This window comes from Physella acuta, unplaced genomic scaffold, assembly GCF_028476545.2.
Source record: "Physella acuta isolate Inbredline_101_S28 unplaced genomic scaffold, ASM2847654v3 ptg000009l, whole genome shotgun sequence".
NCBI lineage: Eukaryota > Metazoa > Mollusca > Gastropoda > Physidae > Physella > Physella acuta.
Genome location: NW_026731529.1, coordinates 120,946 through 138,367, shown reverse-complemented (window position 1 = coordinate 138,367; position 17,422 = coordinate 120,946). Strand labels below are relative to the sequence as shown.

At 36.7% G+C, this 17,422-nt stretch overlaps 1 protein-coding gene across 1 annotated transcript; it reads right to left on the bottom strand.

Annotated features, from left to right (window-relative positions):
- Window positions 1–1,933: 1,933 nt before the first annotated feature.
- On the bottom strand, window positions 1,934–17,117 carry LOC131928687 (A disintegrin and metalloproteinase with thrombospondin motifs adt-1-like). The gene is made up of 13 exons (XM_059284810.1): window positions 16,689–17,117; window positions 16,455–16,578; window positions 16,102–16,344; window positions 14,486–14,653; window positions 13,027–13,129; window positions 12,540–12,550; window positions 11,206–11,409; window positions 9,782–9,952; window positions 8,000–8,164; window positions 6,562–6,744; window positions 5,852–6,019; window positions 4,463–4,549; window positions 1,934–2,222 (listed from the first exon to the last, which is right to left on the bottom strand). Exons 1-13 carry the CDS (start codon window positions 17,115–17,117, stop codon window positions 2,059–2,061), a joined length of 2,220 nt encoding a protein of 739 aa, XP_059140793.1. The 3' UTR covers window positions 1,934–2,058.
- Window positions 17,118–17,422: the final 305 nt, after the last annotated feature.

Here is a 17,422-nt window from a genome sequence, read left to right as displayed (position 1 = left end):
TTCCCATTTGGGTGGTATTCTAGTTTGGGTGGTGTTCTAGTTTGGGTGGTGTTCTAGTTTGGGTGGTGTTCTAGGTTTGGGTGGTGGTCTAGTTTGGGTGGTGGTCTAGTTTGGGTGGTGTTCTAGTTTGGGTGGTGTTCTAGGAACGTTAAAGCTGCCTTTATTATTGTCAGGGACCTATCAGAGCTGGATGTACTCAAGGACATCACAAGTTCAAACAGAGATCCAAACTGGAGACCTTCAGGCTAGTAGCCAAATACTCTACCATTCGACCAAATGATATACACATATGTTATTTCCAACATGTGTGCTAAATCAATATTTTTTAAAAACAGAATCCACTGTATTTTCCCAGCAGTAAACAAAAGGTTATTCAACAACAAATAAAACTAAAAAAAAAAGTTTAAAAATATGGCAACAATTATTATTTATATATATTGACAGCCAAACAATTCGTCTCATTAACAAAAAACAAGTTATTGAATACATTATAACAAAAGATTAACTGAATTGTGTTTTGTTGTATTTTTGTAGCAAAAACAGAAAATAATCTATGTACAAAATACTGAATATTGGTTATATTTTTAACATACTACTGAAAAATATATAAGCAATTTGTAGAGTTGGGTTTATTTACAATCAACACTACTTTTTTTTTTAAATTTGATTGTTACAAAAAATATGTATTGGCCTACTTAACAATGTACAAATATTCAGGAAAAAAAGTCCTTTATATTCTTTCCTAGTAGTTTTTTTTTAACTATGCTAAATTTAAATTTTAGATTTGTTTAAAATGTGTTTTTTTAAAGAGTGGCTCTGTTCTTTATTAAAATTTGACTGATATGCTTACTGTAAATTAGCAGAGTTTCTGTTTAAATTGCTATTACCGTAAATTACAATGTTATATGATCACTATTCCTTATAATTATACTAAGTTGTATTCCTTTTACATACTTTATGTATGCTTTAAAAAGGCATTAAATGACTTCTATAGAAGTTCTATACTAAACGTATTCCTTTGCAATTTTTTTTTGTTAGTTTTTACCATAGATCACAAAATGTGTTTTCAAAGTACTTAATCCCATTGAACTACATGCTCTGTGAGAGGGTATTTAAGTAAGAGTTAGTGATTTTTATTTCATCACTATACCATTGATTTAATACAACAAAATTTAACTTTTCTAAACAAGTAGGCACTATAATGTTTTGATTATTACATTCTGTACTTCTTCAAAATACCAGTTAAGAAAAAAATACTTTTCAAATATTCAGATACACACATCCCTACAAGGGTATTAATTTTATACTCATTAGTACTTTTTTTTAACACTGTGGAAATGACCCTGACATATTAAACGAAAATAAGGCTTTGTCAATTGAGGTGAGGAGGGGTCGGCGTGGTCAAGTCGGTAAAGCTCATGGTTGCTAAACGGAAAAGTCTCGAGTTCGAACCCTCAGGCAGATGAGGCTCGTTAGCTGGGGACAGCCACTCTTCTAGGAGAGACAACTCCAAAATCAAACAACTGCTGCCTTGTAGTTTGTTCTTGGTTGGAAAAAGGCTATGGAAGCAAATCCAAAAAGAAAAGCAGGCTAAAATCGGGGTAAATGGCCTCAATGGCTCATAACCAGTTGACACGTAAACCTTAATTGTGATGGAAGCATGGTCGAGACGGCAAAGCTCATGGTTGATAAATTCAAAAAAAGTCTCGAGTTCAAACCCTCTGGCAGATAAGGCTCGATCCCTCCCAACACTAAAAATTAAGAACGAAGAAGAAGAAGAAGAATTGAGGTGAGCATCTTTACCATGGTATTCTGAAAAAACAACAGTAGGTCCAGCAATACTTGACTTCAAATGAGCATCATAGCACAATATATTATTTATATTAAAAAGAAACATGAATAAAACATAACAAGATTTAGTTACTAGCTATTACAAAGTTGTTTTTTTTGGAAAACTTAAAACAATGTACTTCAGCACAATTTCATTTGTACTGATACATTTTGAAACCCTTAAACATAGTGATGAAAAGTAATTATTTTATGAAAAAAATATTTATTTTAATTAATTACAGCGGTCGATAGGTTTGGGATCGTCAATGCGGGCATCGTTGAGATGGATATCATAGCCATCATCGTTACAGGTGGCAGATTTTCTAATACACATTTTCGGCACACTGAGTTATACTGTTGTCCTCCATTACATTTGCTTACTAGAGGGGTATCTGCAATAGAAAATATAGTAATTAGTAAGTCAAGTTCCCTTTTTGAACCATATGTCCATGAGACGAAATAAGTAGAATGAGCTCATCCGGGGCGTATCATATGCCGCTATTTAGTTGTTTTATTTTTCTACTTTTCCGTACTTCATAGTTAGTGAATTCGACACTACCCTCCTTCCATTCCCCCCCCCCCCCCAGAAGCCGTCCGTGACGACAGTTGACGGACGACAATGAAAAGATCAAGCAGAACTTCTTACCTCTTAGTTTCAAATAGTTTAAAAGCTAAATTATCCGCCCCTAATAGCCATTACTAATTATTAATTCGACGCGGCTCTACGATTATAAACATTCAGGGTGAACGTTAGCTCACAAGAATGGTGGGAGTGGGGGTGGTAGCTATATGCCTAGAGAGCGGGGGAGTAACGGTGTGCGTTTACATGGTGTCGCGCATGATCCCCATGAAGAGAGTTATATATATATATATATATATTTATATATATATATATATATATATATATATATATATATATTATATATATATATATATATATATATATATATATATATATATATATATATATATATATATATATATATATAGATTCATCTGTTTCTGTGACCTCGCCTATAAAGGGATAGTGTGGTTAGAATATGCTCAGCCGTCTTTACTTTTTAGGTGCCTATCAGAGCAGTGTGGACTCAGGGATGTTCAACTGAACTGAACCTGGATTCGAACTCAGGACTTTAAGGCTAGCAGTATATTATAGTGCTTTATTAGTAGGCCACGTCGTTCCATAATAGAAAATATGGTACTGTGATATATTTTAAGTTTTTAATGACTTCTCCGCTTAAAATAATGTTCAATTTAAAATTTAAATTAAATTGTATTTGTTATTAGTGTAGGGATATCCACATTTTAATTGAAATTTTATGTTTAGTATGGTAATTTTTTTTTTTAATCATACAAACACATAAACATTTGCCAGCTGAATGTCAATAGTTTTTAAGAAAAAAATTTAATTAGCCTTCCCCTCATAGGACAGATGGTATGCTGTGAAATTTTTCATTGGGCACACGCTAAAACAAGGGAAGGGAAGAAAGCAGGACAGAGAAAATCAAACCAAATCTGACATTATGGATATCTTTCTCTCCACTCTGCCACTTAAGTCACACATCAATTTGACAAAATTTAGCATTTTGTTTTACTAAAATTTTTTGGGGGCAAGTCCTTAGACTCCACATTATTGAATGAAGTAGATTTCAAATACTTTTTTAACTCTATGTATAAAGAGGTGTTGAGGTCAGTGGTATGTCTAGCCATTAATTCACTCAACAACAGTTTGATCATTTATTAGTTAGCTCTTTGTTCCATTTGGTTGTAGAAACCCACAAGAGTTTTAACTCAATCCGTCCCATGAGCCGCGAGATGCGGCTTGAGCCAGCTTCACCGTAGGCCCGCGAGCCGCAAGGTACGGCTCAACACCGCTAATGTTTGTTTCTTTAACAAGTCATTTAACATGTAAAAAACCTACATTCTTTAACTCACAATTATCTTTATTTACTACTATAGAAATTTCATTTCTGTTCATTTTGATGTATAATACATAAATCTGGTTAGAAAAACATAGGAGCTATAATTGTTTAAGTAGGCGAGGGCTGTGTAAAAAAAATTGGGTCACGGAAATAATGAGGTCAGGAGGTGGTATAGAAAGAGTTAAAAGGAACACAATTTTGAGCTATTTTTTCTATCTAGGTGACAGTGAAGACAGATGTTAGTGTGCACTAAAGTCTTGAACTCGAATCCTGGATTGGAAACTAAGATGTCCCAAGTCCATCCAGCTCTGACGGAAACGGATTTATGTTAGAGAGAGTAACGGTGGTTGGGCCACACTATCCCATGACATACTGAACAGTGGCGTAGGCAGGGTGGGTTAGGGGGGTCATAACCCCCCCCCATAGACCCCTCAGTATATATATAAAAAGTATGAAGGGGGGGGGGCAAATCGAAAGTTTGAGGGGGGGGGTGCAAATCGAAAGTTTGTCCCCGGGTAATAATTGGAACCCTCCCCTTGAGACGATCCTGGCTACGCTACTGATACTGAAGTCACTAAACAGATGATCCCTACAACATCTGCCTTCTGAACCACCAGGTGCAGGTGCGAAGAGTAAAAAAAAATTCTGTAACTTGGCTATACAAAATGTAATTTAGAACAGGTAATGGTAAAATAAAACATTTCTCTTACTTTCGCAACACATAACATAATGGTTGCATCCTTTTCTACATGAAGGGTATTTTCCATCAGTTTTCCCTTGACATGTCTCATTACAACCTGAAAAAAGTAGAAATTTTGTAAACTTCACAAGTAGAAGATTGAGATATTTCACAACTGTATCTTTTATTTCATAGTACATATGTTTATGTAGAATAAAAGAATTAGTAAAATGTATTTTAAAATTTTTAAAAATTTAACTGAGGGGAAGTTTATTCAGATAATAATATGGCTCCACAGTCTAAAACAGGGGTCTCCAAATTACGGCCTGTGGGCCGCATCTGTCCTCTCATCCGGCCCGCCGAGATCTTTTTGTCCATGGAAAAAACTTTTGTTGGTGATGGCTGAGGAAGTTTGCCCAGAAAAATCAAAGACATGCCTGGAAGAAATTGGCCCCCGAACTGAAATTTGATAGTTAATGCGGCCCTCGGACTGAAAAGTTTGGAGACCCCTGGTCTAAAACACCATTGGATGATTGCGCATTGGAAATCCAAGCACAAAACCTGGGCCTTAAGTCGAGAAGAGACAGATGTTGCATCTGTATAAGACCCTCTCTCTCCACACAGCTAATGGACCCTAGGGACACGACATTACCTGTACCAGAGGCGTATCAGGGGGTGGGGATCGCACCGGGTGACACCATTTAGGAGGATGACACTAAGGTAAAAAATAGCAAAATATATAGAGAAAAATTTGAGGGGGGGGGGGTGCAAATCGAAAATTGAAAGTTTGTCCCCAAGAAGGGTGCTAAGCCTGTGGGGGGGGGGGGGGGGTGACACCATTAAGTGCCGCACCGGGTGACACCCGACCTCGCTACGCCACTAACCTGTACAAGTTGGAATCATCAGTGTTGCAGGGTTGCTGAAAGGAAACCAGAATTAGTAACCCTATGGCCTAAGGGGCTCCACTCCTGTTTCATGTAGGAGTTTTCTCTCCTAGATGGGTTGCTGTTCCCAGCGGACAATATGTACTAAATGTAATAACTAATAATAAGATATGACAATATTAGAAATTATGGGGATGGTTTGTTAGATGGTAGAGTTTTCATCTGCTAAGCCAATAGCCTAAAGTTAGTTCCCAGGCTGTTATCTGTCGAACATCCAAGAGTATGCCCAGCTCAGATGGGTACCAGACACATGATAGGGAAATAAAGGCAACTGGGCATTGTGCTGACCATATTATTTCTCACATGTCCGAGGTCCTCAAAACAGAGGAACTCTATTTCATCTGTTTAATTTCTCTTGGGCACAAACAGAAAAACATGATGATGATTAGAAATTATTATCTATAAATGTATTCATAGTATCAAAAAATGAATTTTCTATCTCATACTCTCTATTCTTGCATGAGACACTAGCCTACCTGCAACACACTGGTCTGAACAATCTCTGGAAGAATTATTTCTGGTGGTTGGCGAACAGAGAGGTAAATTCTGGTCTTCATAGCTAGATTTGACTCTAAGCTGGTAACTTCTGCTTTTGTTGGTTGCGCAGTCACATGGGTCTCTTATGTTTTCCCATTCTCCCTGAGCTTTTAGGGTAAAAAAATAGAAAATTATAATGATCATTGATATGATTTTTACTCAATGGATGTATGCTAATTGATATAATTATCTTGTACAAATGGAAATAAGGTTTTACTAAATCGACTGTTAATGGTAATTGATATATCTTGTACAGAAGTAAATAATTTGTTACTCAATGGACTGTAAATGCTAATTGATGTGCAGGAAGAGATCAAAGGCATTACTGCTGGATAGTGCAGTATCATAGTGCTAACCACATAGTCACTTCATAAGCATTATTTATGAACCATACTTAGTTATAAAGCCAGGAAATGTATTAATTTTAATCAATGTGAAATACCCCCCCCCCCCCCAAAGAAACAGCAAAAAAATAATAATCAAAAAATGAAAAGGACTAGAATATACAGGCTAGTTTATTTTTAATCAATTAGAGCTACTGTGACAGTAATTTTCAAAGTTAGTTAATTTTTACCCCACCCTTTCTTGATTGATTATCAATATCCATTAGTAAATTTTGTATTAATGAATTTTTCAACAATCTAATTACTGCAAGATTTAGAAGTTGTAAGGGTGCAGTCCTTTCTCTCCGTCCAATTCTCACAAGTTTTCAGACATTTAGGGTTCTGTAAGTTTTTGGCAGGCACGTGGCACTCTCTAGTGCGAGTTCGATAAGGAGGAGATCCATACAGACAGTGAGACCAGGCGCCCCATTCTTTCCAGATTATCCCTTCTGAAAAAGAAGCAGACATAAAAATAAGGATGGGCAAGCCAAGAGCAGTCTTCAACCAACCTAAAAAATGTTTAGTGTTCAGGAGATTTAACCCTTGGAATAAAAATCTTGATCTTCAACAATCATACTAGTAAAACCTGTTTTAATCTATGGGGCTGAGATATAGAGAATAACTGCCTCAAATAAGAAGAAAATTTAATCATCTATAAACTCATGCCTCAGAAAGATCCTTCAAATTCGCTGGCCTAAAACCATCAGAAATGAGGTTCTATGGCAAAAGACAAACTGCCAGCTGAGGAAGAGATCTTCCAGAGAAAATGGAAATGGATTGGCCAAACACTCAGGAAGACTTAATACAGCATAACAATACAGGCCTTCACCTCGTATACAGAGGCAGACCAAGAAAGACCTGGAAGAAGACATTGAGAAGATTGGATACACCTGGGGACAATTGGAGAGACTAGCCCAGTACAGAGATGCCTGGAAATCTTTTGTCAGCAGCCAACGTCCTCTTAGGGGTGACATGCTAAATTAACCTCTTCTGAAAAAAGTAATATTTAAACACTGTGGGGGGGGGGGGGGAGGGAAGGGAGAGATTGGATGGATGGATGGTACAGCACTCAATTTCTAACCAAACCGTTTTAAATTAATTTTCTGAGAATACATATTTGAAGCTCGGTGTGGTTGAGTCGATAAAGCTCATGGTTGCTAACTGGGGACAACAACTCTTCTAGGAGAGACAACTCCAAAATCAAACAACTGCTGCCTTGTAGTTTGTTCTTGGTTGAACAAAAGCATATCCAAAAAAAAAAAGGAAGACTGAAATTGAAGTCAATGGCCAATATGGCGTATAACAAGTTGACACAAAATACTTAATTGTGTTAGAGGGAATCCTTTCCAACACTAGAATTTAGAACAAGAAGGAGGAAAGATATGTTAGCCATTACTGTACCAAAAGAACTCTGATTAGCATCTGATTAAAATCTTCTCATGTGCAAAGGTCTAAAAGGTAAACTTTAAAAAATTATCTTTTACATCTTTTACTGTCCGCCCAGTTTATTAATAGAAAACAGATTTTAAAAAAAGAACTTAATTGGATTTCTTTATTATTAACATCTATAACCAACAAATACATTATAAATATAAGTTTAATATATGGAGAGTTTAGTCTAGAAAACATGTCAGATTTGACTAATTAATTAATAACTACAAGGCCAAAGCAAATAAATCAACTGTAAAACAAAAAATTAATTACCACAACAATTTTCCTTTTCCTCATAATCTCCATCGCAATATATTTTTGGGCAGTCGGACGGATTACTGTCAGCAAAACAGAGTCTTGTTTTCTTCCTTTGAATGGTTTCATAGCCTTGTTTTTCACAATTTCCCCATTCACTCCAATCACTCCAGGTTCCAGTATCTGAAATTAAATTGTAATAATTTTATTCTAGCATACATCACAGAGGATAGAACTATAGCCAGTGATAGTAGGGGGAATGGAGTGACCTAAGGGGAAGAGAGCTAGACTGCTAACCCAAGTTAGTCTCGAGTTTGAATCCGGGTGCAAGTCAGTAGAATGTCCCTGAGTCAACCCAGCTCTGATGGGTACCTAACTCAACTAGGGAAAGTAAAGGTGGCTGGACATATTGCAGAGGTTATGGAAACAGGTGAACTCTACTTCACTTGTCCCATTCCCCGTAAGTTAGAAAAGGGATCTTTACTTACTTTGCGTTGGTGTTTTGCCGAGGTGAACTCTACTTCAACTGCCTATTGGATTGCTAGGTTTAAAGAAGATTCTTTACTTTAGCTAAAAGATGACAGTTTGTTTCCCAGTCTTGATGTCCTTGAGTGAACCCAGATATATCGCAACGATCGTCTTTTCCCTTTTGTACCCAAGACACATAAAGCAGATGAAGTAGAGTTCATCTGTTTCAATAACCTCGGAAAACATGGAGATAGTGTGGTCTGCACTATGCTAGCTGTCTTGATTTCCCTAGCATGATTCAGGTGTCCATCAGAGCTAGTGGGATCTGGGACGTCCTACAGTTGGGACCGAACTCAAGACTGTCCGGTTAGCAGTTGTAAGCTCTACCATTTGTCCATACTGTCCCAGTTATATCTCAATGTCCCAGAGTAAGCCCAGTTGTACTGAGTACCTGGCCAGAATTGGGGAATGCATATGTTGCTGATTATTTTCCAGACCTATACGTTAACTTCACATACAGAGATCCATAGCCCCGAAAACAATTCTCAAACCTCCATACAGCAACTGTGCGAAATGTCCAAAACAAAAAAACCTAGATTCTGTAAAAACTGCTAAATGATAAACGCAACAAAGCAATGACAGCTGTGGTTTCTTGACCTCACTTCAATCATTACATCAACTGTTTGCCTTTGAATGAGTGGACACAACAACAAACTGGTCTTGTCATGAGTAGCTTGTTTTTTCATGAGTAGCTTTTTTTCTCTTATTCAAAGTAGAGAGGATGTATTGTAATATTGCAAAAAATTTAAATCTTAATGTTTTACAACTCCTTGAGTCAGAAAAATTTAGTTTTGCAATTTTGTCTGTATGTCTGTCTGTGTGTGTGTGTCGAACATAACAATTGAATTGTATCAAAGTTGTAGCTCTGCATAAACTTCTGAGCATCATAACCGGTTGTGGTACTTACTCTACTTCCCATTCCTTAAAAGCAAATAACTTGAGTACCATTTATGTTACGTCTATTCTATTTAAAAAACATAATATATAATAAAGCTTAAGGGAGATCACTCAGCTTTTTTAAATGAATAGATTATTTTTTTATGAGTAGCATGTTTTATTATGAGTATCTTGATTTTCATGAATACCTCTTTTTTTATGCATAGCTTGTATTTTATGAGTAGCTAGTTTTTTTACGAGTATCTTGTTTTTTATGAATAGCTCTTTTTATATATAGCTTGTTTTTTTCTGAATAGCTTGTTTTTTTTAGTACCTTGTTTTTCTGAGAGGCTTAGCTGTTAAGAGTAGATGATTTTATTTTTAAGTGACACTTACCACATTTGCAAAGCTCACTCCCAATATCGGGTCCAACACATGTCAAATGCTGACAGTTTGGTTGACTGTCCGATGGCGCATAGCAAGTGCGGCTCTTTGTTCGTCTGATAGTCCCATCAGACTGGAATTCACAGAGTGACCACTGGCTCCAGATGTTCCACGCAGGATTCACTAAAACAATACATTTTAAGGAAGACTAAAGGATTTATAGTCAGGTGTTCCACTAAGGATTCACTAAAACACAATACAGTTTAAAGAAGACTAAAGGATTTTTAGCCAGGAGTTCCATTCTGGATTCACTAAAAAACAATAGTTTAAGGAAGACTAAAGGATTTTTAGCCAGGAGTTCCACTCAGGATTCACTAAAAACAATACATTTTAAGGAAGACTGGATGATTTTAAGTCAGGTGTTCCACTCCGGATTCACTAAAAACAATACATTTTAAGGAAAACTAAAGGATTTTTAGCCAGGAGTTCCACTCAGGATTCACTAAAAAAACAATACATTTTAAGGAAGACTAAAGGATTTTTAGACTTTGGCTAGTATGGGACATTAGAAATTTCAGGGGGTGTCGGCATGGTCGAGTCAGTAAAGCTCATGGTTGCTAAACCAAAAAGTCTCAAGTTCGAGTCTTGAGTTTGAACCCTCAGGCAGATGAGGCTCATTAGCTGGGGACAGACACTCTTCTAGGAGAGACAACTCCAAAATCAAACAACTGCTTCCTTATAGTTTGTTCTTGGTTGGACAAATGCTATGGAAGCAAATCCAAAAAGAAATGCAGGCTGAAATCAGAGTCAATGGCCTCAATGGCACATAATCAGTTGACACATATACTTAAGTGTGTTCAAGGAGATCCCTTCCAACACTAAAATTATGAACAAAGAAGAAGAAATTTCTGGTAAGTAGTTTTGGAGGTGGCTGTGACTTTTGGAGTTATGTGAAGATGAGCTAAATGGTGGAGTATTAACTTATTAAATGTGTCTTAGCATACATATGTTTTGCATAAAAAATTGAAATGGTGTTTATTAGAAATGTTTAAATAGAATTGATTTCAGTATGGACCAGTTGTGAGTTGGGGTGGGGGGGGGGGGGGGGTGTGAATTTCAGTAAAATTAGAAGAGCATCTTTTACTAAACACCACTAAAACTAAAGAAGGTGTGGTTTAAAAGCTGATTCCAATAAGATGAGTTTAAAATGATAAAATTATGGAAAATATGTTATTCAATTAGTCATATTTTTTTTAATAGAAATCATTATATGCACCATTTAATAAATTAACATACATTTTAAAAAAATGAAAACAAACTAATAAAGGAATTGCGAAAGTCAATCTTTTTTTTGGTTGTTTAAAATTTTAATTGATTAGGAAATTTCCCAAAATGCAACCAAATTCTGTTAGTTTTAATAAAAGAAAATTACTAACCACAAGGATTGCAGGTGTTTAAGCAAGGCTGTGTCTGCTGATCCTCTGAACTATTTCTGCTGTTGAAACAGCCATGAAGTTGACATGCGGGAGAACCCAAATCACCTCGACTGAGCTGGCACCAACGATGTCTGCTTTGAACTTCTGCTCTGTTGGTCTGTGGGCATTCATCCCAAGGTGTCCATGCAGTCCATGATGGGATAACTGTGTACAAAAATAAAATGTAGCATACTTGATTTTTAGGAACTAATTCTAAAAAAGTAGTTTTTTTAAACATTATATATATATATATATATATATATATATATATATATATATATATATATATATATATATATATATATATATATATATATATATATAAACTTTCTGAATAAAGGACTGAGTGATTTATGTGACAAATAAGTTAATGAGTCAAGAAATAGTCTAATCTGCAAACTTAAATTCTTTACACAAAAAGATGTAATGTGTATCAGGTATAAGGATACTAAAGCTTAACTTCAAAAAGTTTTTTTTTTCAAAAAGCATTACCGATGTATGAAAAGCATTACCGATGTATGACAAAAAAAGATGCGTTAGGTTGTTAGTATTATAATGTAGTTTTAGTGTTATGGTTAAAAAAGGGTTAAATAGCTATGATAGTAATTTGATTAGGGTTTGTGTTTAGAGTTAAAATGGACAATAACAAATATTAAGTTAACTATCAATTATTTAACATTGCATTTTAAAAAAGATTCAATTATTGTGGACACTGGTATGAAACATCAATGTTACACTTGTGTAGAACTAAGCGTGTAAAACACAAACGCAGTGTGTGTACTCCATTAGCACGTAGTAAACATACCACAGCAAGGCTTCAAGTTACATAACATATACTCCATATGGTCCCCAACACAGGTCAGTTCCCTTTCACATCCAGGAGGCTGGGTTTTGCATTCTCTGGTTCTATATTTTTATAAGATATATATATATATATATATATATATATATATATATATATATATATATATATACATACATTATACATAAATGTAAAAAAGTTAAATGTTATATATATATATATATATATATATATATATATATATATATATATATATATATATATATATATATATATATATTATATATATATTTATATATTTATATATTATAATATTATGAACACAATATGATATAAATATTATATATATAATTATATAGTATAGGCTTATATATATTTTTATTATATATAGATACTAGATACATCTACATTATATATTGTAATGTTGTATACATTATATATTATTATAATATTTAATTATATATTATATATGTATATGATGATAAAACAGTACAAAAAATAATCCTGAAGACAAAAATAGTATTTTATTTGCTTGTGTTCTGCTTAATGCCCAGATCACGACTCATGTTGACAACACATTTCACAAATAACGTTACAGGGGCACTACTCAAACAAATTTACTTGGCATCATTGTGCTGGTTATCTCCCCTGTATATTTGATACACTACACATACAGATTTAGTGTTTTGACTAATACTCAGTGATAGAAATCGTTTCAATATATTCTAACTTGATTCCAAAATGTTTAATTTTGTAAATTTATATTTAGAAAGAGTAAATAAAAAAAAAATAAAATAAAATGTATCAGTACTATCAGTATCAATTCTTTCTTTACTTAAAAAAATAATCTTATTTGAACTCCCAGTTCTTTAGCTATTATCTCTCACACACAAAGAAATTAGTTCCAGTGAGTAAATAATATAGGCTAGCTATAGCATTCAAAAGAAAAAAACCTCAGAAAAATGAAATATCAACATTACCTGTTTCTGCAACCACTGCCACAATCTTTATTTGTATCTGGGTCTTTATAACCAATAGTGCTCGTACACTGTGTCCATGGGCTCCACTCACCCCAAGATACATCTGAAATTTTTTTTTATATAAATGTTTATACATGTTGGGGATGGCGTGGCCTAGTGGTAGAGTGCTAGACTGCAACCCAAAAGTCTCAAGTTCAAATCTGGTTTCAATTAAGTAAAATGTCCACTCAGCTCTGATGGGTAACTATCTCATGTTAAGGAAAGCAAAGGTGGCTGGAAATAGTGCTGAACATACTATCCCTTCATATGCCAAAGTCCCTGAAATAGATGAACTCTACTTCATCAACCCCCAATGTGTCTTTGGGCATGAATGGGAAAAGATGATATACATGTCAGTATCATGCAGTGCATGTCAATGTCATGCAGTGCATGTCAATGTTATGGAGTGCATGTTGGTGTAATGCAATACAGTTGCTTGGCTAGTCCTATAACACTCAAATAAAACACAGTACTAAATGTTGTCAAACTGGTATATGATGTCTACATCATCAGTTGCCAATACTTATTTAATCCCCCCTCCCACTTGCTGCCAACTAATATGCTTCGAACACTTGTTGAAGTGGATATGGAGAAAACTATTGAAACAAGCTGATTTCTTTAAATGCTCTATTTAGTAAAATAACCATGCAAAAAAGATGGGGATCTAAGAAAATCTCCTCCATGACCAAATGCAGACTTTTCAAAAGTAATGTCCTTAGTGTTCTACTATATGGCAGTGAATACTGGAAATTAAACAATTGCCACCAGAAGATCACTGGACTGTTTTCAAACTAAGTGCTTGGGAAGAATAAAAGGCATTCACTGGCCTAACAATATCTCCAATAATAATAAATTACTAGAAGAGATGAAAATGGAAGCAGTTTCCAAAATAATAAAACAAAAAAGAAGATGGCGCTTGATGGGGCACTTCTTAATCATGAATCCAGATGAGATTGTAGGAATGGTGCTTAACTGCATGCCTCAAGGAAAAAGAAAACAGGGAAGGCCAAGGGAGATATAGAGGTGCACGGAGTACAAGCAGCTGGCAAAAGCAGAACTGTCTTGGGGGACTGCCAGGAAAATGGCAGGTGACCAACAAAAATGGAGGAAGCTTTCTGTGGCTGCCCCATGTGCAGTGTTTCTTTCAGACATTGTTCTCACTCAGGGGGGCACTTAACTTTGGAGGGTGGGGTGGGGAGTGGACTAAATTTTTTGGTGAGGGGGCATACACTCACTAGTTTAATATATATATTTTCTTTAAAAACAATTTAATTCAGGGGCCGGTAGATGAGTTTCAGAGGGTGGCACAGCCCTACACCCCCCCCCCCCCCCCGAAAGAGATTCCTAAAAGAAACCGTTGCCCATGTGTCTTGGGCAGAAAAGGGAAAAGAAGAAGATGATGATTTAGCAAAATTCTTACGGCAGCAAGTCTCAACTTGATGATTGCCCCCAAAACAAGGTTGAGGACACATTGGTTTATCAATGTGGATTTGGTCGGCTTCACAGGCTCTCCATCTTGTGTGGGTAGGATGTTTTGAGTCATTGGTGCAGTTTGTCCACTCACCCCAAGCACTCCATACTCGTTCCTCTTGTAAAATTAATTTGCAAAAGAAAAATCATAAAAAGGTATAATTTGTCAAATTTAAACTTGAGAAATTTACCATTTAAAAAAAGATAAATAATTGGTCTTTTTTTAGTTTTTTTTTATGTTAATACTAACCTAATAATAAATTAGGGTAATCGTGCAAATAAAAAAAATCACTATCATGTTTACAATACTGAAATACTTGTATGAATAATATTTTTTTTTAGATTTGAACACTAGGATAATGAGAATTCACCTATTTTTTCTCACAAAGCCCCTAACAGTCTTTGCCAAAAACTGCTAGGGACCTTATGAGAATCATAGGTGAATTTTGATTTGTAGTTGGCCCTATTTGTAGGCTATAGACTTAGGGTCTGTGGCATAACTAACCCCCATTTCCCCTCACCCCCTTGAAAATACATATCATACTTATATCTTTGCCTATCCCTCACTAGCTCCCTATAACTAATGTACTAACTTTAATGCTAAACCTATTACTAATCATATCCATAACCTATTATTAACCTATCTCTAACCATAACGCTTTTTCTACTCCTACCCCGATCCATATTCCTACTACTTTCCCTAACCCTTACTAATATCACTATTAGTTAAGGATCAATTAGTAATTAACCAAGGGTGAGGGGGGTGGGGGTGGGGGGCAGATTATGAGAGGGAAATGACCTGGGGGTAATTGACAGAAAGGGGGGGGGGGGAATGTAATGTCCTGCTTCCTAAGCCTACTTGATTTAAAATTTCTGTTACATATTATTCTGAATTAAAAAAAAGATACTGATGCTAGCATGAATGAACAAGCCACTTACTGCAACAATCACCAGGCCCACATTTATCAAACTCCCTTGCAGTCAATCATGCAAGCAAGCCACTTACTGCAACAATTATCAGGCCCTTCCCCTTGCAGTCAATCATGCAAGCAAGCCACTTACTACAACAATCACCAGACCCTTCCCCTTACAGTCAATCATGCAAGCAAGCCACTTACTGCAACAATCACCAGACCCTTCCCCTTACAGTCAATCATGCAAGCAAGCCACTTACTACAACAATCATCAGACCCTTCCCCTTACAGTCAATCATGCAAGCAAGCCACTTACTACAACAATCACCAGGCCCTTCCCCTTACAGTCAATCATGCAAGCAAGCCACTTACTACAACAATCATCAGGCCCTTCCCCTTACAGTCAATCATGCAAGCAAGCCACTTACTGCAACAATCATCATGCCCTTCCCCTTACAGTCAATCATGCAAGCAAACCACTTATTGCAACAATCACCAGACCCTTCCCCTTACAGTCAATCATGCAAGCAAGCCACTTACTACAACAATCATCAGACCCTTCCCCTTACAGTCATTCATGCAAGCAAGCCACTTACTGCAACAATCACCAGACCCTTCCCCTTACAGTCAATCATGCAAGCAAGCCACTTACTACAACAATCACCAGGCCCACAGTCCTTAAACTCCAGGCCCTTGCCCTTGCAGTCAATCATGCAAGCAAGCCACTTACTACTTACTACAACAATCACCAGGCCCTTCCCCTTACAGTCAATCATGCAAGCAAACCACTTACTACAACAATCACCAGGCCCACAGTCCTTAAACTCCAGGCCCTTCCCCTTGCAGTCAATCATGCAAGCAAGCCACTTACTGCAACAATCTCCAGGCTCCTCCCCTTACAGTCAATCATGCAAGCAAGCCACTTACTACAACAATCACCAGGCCCACAGTCCTTAAACTCCAGGCCCTTCCCCTTGCAGTCAATCATGCAAGCAAGCCACTTACTGCAACAATCACCAGGCCCACATTCCTTAAACTCCAGGCTCCTCCCCTTGCAGTCAATCATGCAAGCAAGCCACTTACTGCAACAATCACCAGGCCCACAGTCCTTAAACTCCAGGCTCCTCCCCTTGCAGTCAATCATGCAAACAAGCCACTTACTGCAACAATCACCAGGCCCACAGTCCTTAAACTCCAGGCCCTTCCCCTTGCAGTCAATCATGCAAGCAAGCCACTTACTGCAACAATCTCCAGGCTCCTCCCCTTACAGTCAATCATGCAAGCAAGCCACTTACTACAACAATCACCAGGCCCACAGTCCTTAAACTCCAGGCCCTTCCCCTTGCAGTCAATCATGCAAGCAAGCCACTTACTGCAACAATCACCAGGCCCACATTCCTTAAACTCCAGGCTCCTCCCCTTGCAGTCAATCATGCAAACAAGCCACTTACTGCAACAATCACCAGGCCCATAGTCCTTAAACTCCAGGCTATTCCCCTTGCAGTCAATCATGCAAGCAAGCCACTTACTACAACAATCACCAGGCCCACAGTCCTTAAACTCCAGGCTTTTCCCCTTGCAGTCAATCATGCAAGCAAGCCACTTACTGCAACAATCACCAGGCCCACAGTCCTTAAACTCCAGGCCCTTCCCCTTGCAGTCAATCATGCAAACAAGTCACTTACTGCAACAATCACCAGGCTTAAACTCCAGGCTATTCCCCTTGCAATCAATCATGCAAGCGCTGTTGCTTGAGTCCACCCAACTTATGCTGGGGAAAGTAAAGGCAGCTCTTCATGATCTGAAGTGTAGAAACATATGAACACTACTTGATCTGCCCCCTATGAATTGTTAGGTATGAAAAGGCAACTACTTTTAATTTAAATAGGCCTAGATCTACATACAAAAAAATTTGATGAAAAAACTTCAAAATAAAAATGGAATAAAGATTTACTGTTAGGAAAAAATAAAAA